The sequence below is a fragment of the Topomyia yanbarensis genome, chromosome 1 (assembly GCF_030247195.1).
Source record: "Topomyia yanbarensis strain Yona2022 chromosome 1, ASM3024719v1, whole genome shotgun sequence".
Lineage (NCBI taxonomy): Eukaryota > Metazoa > Arthropoda > Insecta > Diptera > Culicidae > Topomyia > Topomyia yanbarensis.
In genome coordinates this window covers 61,425,228-61,431,325 of record NC_080670.1, presented here as the reverse complement: position 1 = coordinate 61,431,325, position 6,098 = coordinate 61,425,228, and the positions used below count along the sequence as shown (strand labels likewise).

Sequence of the window (6,098 nt, the reverse complement as noted above, 5' to 3'; positions counted from 1 at the left end):
GCATAAGACACACAAACATTATTTTGAATGCTTCAATGTGATACTGGTGTTCGTGATAAACTACGGCTAAAAGAATCTATTTATTTGTTGTACTTCAACTGCGAAAGTAAATGTTGAACATTTTTATTTAGGTTCAATTTGTCGAGTAATTATGCCACTTGTGTGCGGATAACCGGTCAATATTTGGTACCGAGATACATTATGCCTCTACAACTGCGGCGCGTTTTTAACTGGATAATTCCTTGATCTTACCTTCGAATGCATACTTCCACCGCATATAAGCAACCGTCATCCGGTCCCAGATATTTCCGGCAGAATCCATGGCAGGTCTCACATCGAGCAGGGCGAATTTGTATTTATCGTCAACCATTCCGCCGTCATAGTAGTCAATAATATAGCGGACATCCTTTCCGCATCGATCGACAATCCAGTCATGTCTGTCGAAGGGCAGTTCATAACCCATCCAGTGTCGAATCCGCGCCCGAGGGCTGTACTCTGTCGCTTTTCCACCGAAACTCTTCAGTTTGGGATTACCACATTCACGCGCATGTAGCGCTTCCCATTTCAGTACCTCCTTCCACGCCTGTTCATTGTTGGCATTGTGAATTTTAATGATGTCATCCATGTCCTTCGGTTGGATATCATCTTTTTGCCAGCGCCAGCCTTTGCGAAGCATGGCGTTCCAGAACATTTGTTGACTGGGGTAAACCCAGAATTCCTGACGACCATCTTCTGTAACCTTTGGGATAGTCGATACCTGACGATCTTTAGGCAGAGGAAAAGGTTGGTCTGGGGCTGGGTTTTGATTCATCGGTGGCATCTGAAAATATATCATTCCATTACAAATTGATATGTTAGTTGGACGATATTAGAAAGTACCATATTTAGTGGATTTATATCGGAGTTATCATGCTTGACGGGACACTCTGACACGAGCACCGACTTTTCCTTAGGTGCCTGTTGTTTCTGATGCATTGGACACTCTGGTGGGGGAATTGCATTTTCTGCTAATTTACTCTCGCTGCTACTGATAGGAGGATGTCCTTTAGGGAGTGCTCCCGCTTCGGCATGTACAATATTGGATGCCATGAACTCAGCTGCTGACACGGTGTTGCCCATTGCTGGAATTGGAAAAAAACTTGTAGGTTCTTAAACTTCCCCGAAGTAGAAAAGTTACATAATTGGTAATAAGTATCGAAAAATAGTATCAACGGAAATTTATGAATGACTACTTACCTGACGATGAAGGCAGACAACGCTGGCGAATGTGTAAAGTTTACTACAATAAGGCAGAAAAATATTAGAAGCGATAAAATTGAAAATTTCTGCCTGGGCCTACAGCCTCGGTGTTGTCTTCGTCTTTTGCTAAAAGGACCCGCACGTATGTTTGACATGTGTTTCCAGAGTTGCCATAATGTGGTATTTGCTAATAGCCCTCTGTATGTGAAAGATTAAGTCAGAAATGCACGGAGAACTTTATTCATGTCGTTTTCGCTTGAGCAGAAACTAACTCAGTTTCGGACCTAACTGCTGTCAAACCGTTTGTTTGAAGCCAGTTTCGAACCTAGGTTATGCGCCACTGAACTGAAAACCGGGTTAGGCTCTAACCTGAAAAATATTTCGGGTTCGCTCGCACCACCCAGCGGCGAGAAACCAACTCAGTTCCACTCAAAACGTATGTTTGAAGCAACTAACCTGGGTTAGTTTCTAGGTTCTCAATCGAAAACGACATGTAATCGATATTGCTCGTGACACTAAAACTGGATTCTTACTGCACTGCGCACTTATTATTCTTCTAACTACTAGAGGTCGCATGTCGCTGCTAACACTGATAATTTATTATCTCGCTCTTACATATGCTAGGCCCATTAGTTTGACACATATTGCCCCGGGTACATACATATCAAAGTAATGGGATACAACAACAAGCTGTATGAATAAAAACTAGCATTTGCTCAGCTTTTTAAGATTCGAGCAGTCGAGCAGCTGCGTTGAGTGTTTGCTCAGGTTGGTATGAATAAAACTTTGCTTTGACAGTTGCTTTCTCAATTTGAGCGTTTGCTTTTCGAACATCTGATTCCGTATGAATAAAGTGATAAATCTTGAGTAAATGCTCAGAGAATGCTAAGCAAAAGATTGATTGTTCTGAGCATGCTCGGTGGCATGCTAGAATAAATATACATTTTTTTTTATTTGTTAAAGGTGAACGATTTGGTATTTTTATTCGTTTTTGGTTTTAACTCTTGAAAGATTTCTCATTTGGAATATTTTGAAGTCAAAATAACTACATATTTTTCTGGTTCATATTCACGAATCTGGTTTTGCCTTGGCCCAAATACACCGGTATTGTTCCGGATTGTGTATTTAAGTAAAACACTCTGTATAAAGCTAAGCTTAAATTGTTCCACAACTTGTAAGGTTGGTTAAAACACATTCTGAAACAATTTGAGATCTGGCAAAATTTTACGGTGGGTATGTGAACCGTTCTAAAGAGACATACAATGAATGCTCGTTAGGCATTGAAAATTGACCCTAGAACTAACAAAGTCAGTGCAAGCCGCAAATAACTTTATCTTAGAACCCAAACAAATCGTTTTGAGACCATGGGAACACTGGAACGGTTCTCCGGTGATTCCGGATTGTGGCACCAAGAACTGAAATTTCTCAAAACGCGAACCATATCATGCAACAGATCAAACAACATCTACTGGGCTTCACGACTTGAAATCCTTTAATACTGGAAGCTCTATAGACTGTTATTGAAAGTTTCGGAGCTACGTTGACTAAGAGTAACGATATAAAACTTGAAAAACGGATAAGTATTCCAATGCGAATTAACTATAAATTTAGATTGAAAAGCTAGAGCTAGACAGGTTCATATGTGCATGGTCGAAGGAAATGTGAAGAATCTTCGGCCTTCTGCTTGTTGTCAGTGAGAGAGCATAACCATTATTTTATTGGAGTTCCTGTTATGGAGTTACGGGTTAAAAAGTGCTATCACCCAGTAAATTCTTATATCTCCTACGATATCAGTATGATGCAAAACTTAATCAAAGTGCTTGGATTTGCATGGTCTGGATGGCTGATGGTCAACCAAAGTTACTTTAAACAATTGGTCATCTATGATGGTTCTTGATGCACCTGGAGAACTTGCAACTTCTTGAGCTAATAACCCGATTTCTCAATGAATTATTTAACCGACATCACAAATTATTGAATTGCATTCCAATCTGACTTGTAGTTCCAGAGTTACAGGACGTTTAGTACGATAACATAGCAATTTTCCTTTTGAACTGGTACCGTCATGACAACAGCTAAAAGCGTATCCAAGTGCGCAATAAATTGATCGTATGTATGTATTTGATGACCAAGCTTCGGGCCCGAGGAAGATGACTCAATGTCCCTGTTCGAGATGTACTGGCAAGCCACGATCTCCTCTACATGTCCCTCGTATACACGTTCCTAAAAACCATCAATATCCAAATTTAACTGCCGCTATCATTTCTCTTATCATTCCGAGAAGTGCCCTCTTCCGCCTACCGTACCCCAACGATGGTCTGATGCGACTCCAAGACGACACAAAACATCTCTGTCGAAGGACCCAGCAAACACGAGACCTGCAGCACAACATCACACGCGCAACGGTGTGTTGCGGATCCGCATCTGATCCGTACTGCGAAATCGTCTGGAGGAACCCCTGCCGGCTCGAGGAAGACCGCCCGGTGTCTCAATACATGATGCATCCGTCCGAATCTGTAATCCTTACTGTTGATTCCCGATGCCGGAAACTGAAAGTTTATACCTACCCCCCACCCCTCCCCCTTGTCAGCTGTGTCCACCCTCTCTCCCATGTCTCTGATACACAGATGTAGGACTTCACTCCCCCATTCTTCCACTAATTAAAATAGCCCTAATTAATCCCTCCTAATCTTAATAAAATTTAACCACTTCCTCTAGTTATTTCTAGTTACTAAGCTTGTAAAATGTTCCACTTAGTTAATAATTCCCTCCCCAAGGTTTAGGGGTTTGAGGGTATTGCAATCATCATCAAGCATCAATTGCTTTAAGATGGATATTGCATTACGCCTCGATAGTGGTGCATCGAGGAGACAGAGAGGGCTTATGCGCCTTTTTATGTTATATGTTTCTTCATACTCTGCACCTGCGCATACCAACGCTAAACCACTGGTCTATGCGCGGTGTCGTGGCCGACTGGCGGATCGACGTAGATTGACTTTTGCTGTGTGCCATGTTTGCAAATATTGTTCTATTGGTGGTATTCGTGGACGGGGCTCACGGAGGGAGTCATTGTGTGTCCATTTATCGGTCGACTTCGTCATCATGCATATACTAATTAACTTAATTTAATAATTAAATTCATTTAATAAAGTAGAATAAGTAGAAACCTATTAGTTGTAGCTTTGTGATAATCGTAGTTTTTCGTACTAGTGTACAACTGTTATGTGCTAGTCGTATGTCTATCTATGTATGTATTCGTCTGAGTATTCGTGACAGTTGGGTCAGGGAATGGATGCAGAACTGGCGTGTATGATAGAATAGTGGCTAATACTTCTGGTGAGCAATCTGAGCATTTGGTTCTATTCATTCGGAAAAATCGGGTTGGATAAATTAGGGTAAAATAAATTTTCCGACGCACGCGAATCATCCATTCCCGGCCAGCATAGCATGATGAGAGTCTAACAGCATGCAATTGTCGTTAATGATAAATATACAACATTTGCTGCGTTAATGATAAATATACGAGTTTGATTATATGTTACATATGTTTTTCTATTCTACCTCATTAATCTGTTTTTATTTGTACATCTATTAGTTTGCTTTTCCATTATTTATGTATACCAAAATAGCATTGTTCAATTTATACACTTCTAGTCAAGCTCTTTGCATCTTTTTTCTTTATTCGGCATGTTATGATTCCTTTTATTAGTATATCTCTACTATACGCTATCTATACTCAAATAGATACAAACGCTCGTGGCATTCGCGATAACACAAACCTGGCCACAAACGCGACCATGCAATTGCAATAATCCACATATACTTACGCCCGCGATTTCGATTACATGAAAACACCCCGGTAGTTAAGTAAACGTGATATCTTTAAACTTCCAAACGCGGTTTCAAACATTAACCCACCCCTCGCGCGATCATGAAACGGTCACGTCCGAAAGTTTTACCAGTCTGGACTAATGCCTTCAGTTGAACCAATCAAAAAAGTGACGCTCATATTCACTAAATAACACGTTCCATGGTGACATGACCTGCAACTCGAGTTTTCCTATAGGGAACGGACTACCATCTGTACCATACACTAAACATTAAGCATCAGATTCACGGTCCGCGCGCGATCAAACAAAAATACACACTACGTCATTATAAAATCGAAGTTATACTCGCGAAGTCACATACACGTGACAAACACGTTAATATATGAATGCTTGAGCCCTTCGCGATCATCCCCGGCATCTACACCCGCGATCTAGTAAACATGATGGCATCCCAATGATAAAGTGTATGGTTCAGCTGCTATAAATTTTCAAACGCGGTCTCAAGCGTGAACCTAAAAACTCCCGCACTCGCACGATCATGAATCGGTCACTTCCGGATGTTTCCATCCTTGATATCAGCAGACTAGGTCCATGCCTTCAATTGGATCAATTAAAAAAAGATAGCTCTCATATCCACATTACATGGCGACATGACCGAGGACTCTAGTGTTATGGGGTAACTTACTCCCTGTCAGAATGTGAATTGTTCACCAAAAACTAACTATCAGAATGAAGGTCCGCGTGACCATCCAAGAACGCACGCGTATATAGGAAATGCCACACGGTAACAACATCCAGTCTTGTACACGCGAAGTCACATGAACGCGAGCACACGTGACAAACACGTTAACGTACGAACGCTTAAGCCCTTCGCGATTAACAACGCACACCTATGTTCACGATCGCGCAAACTTAATAACACCCCGGTAATAAGGAAATCGTTTTAGCACTTACGAAGTTTCAAACGCTGTTTCTTACCTACAAACGTCCGTTTTCGCGCGCTCATGAATCGGTCACGTCCGGAAACCA

The 6,098-nt window shown here is 41.3% G+C and overlaps 1 protein-coding gene across 1 annotated transcript; it reads right to left on the bottom strand.

Annotated features, from left to right (window-relative positions):
• Positions 1-79: 79 nt before the first annotated feature.
• Positions 80-1,389, bottom strand: LOC131677746 (holocytochrome c-type synthase). Its single transcript, XM_058957767.1, has 4 exons — positions 1,340-1,389; positions 1,237-1,279; positions 880-1,121; positions 80-820 (listed from the first exon to the last, which is right to left on the bottom strand). Exons 3-4 carry the CDS (start codon positions 1,117-1,119, stop codon positions 227-229), a joined length of 834 nt encoding a protein of 277 aa, XP_058813750.1. The 5' UTR covers positions 1,120-1,121; positions 1,237-1,279; positions 1,340-1,389; the 3' UTR covers positions 80-226.
• Positions 1,390-6,098: the final 4,709 nt, after the last annotated feature.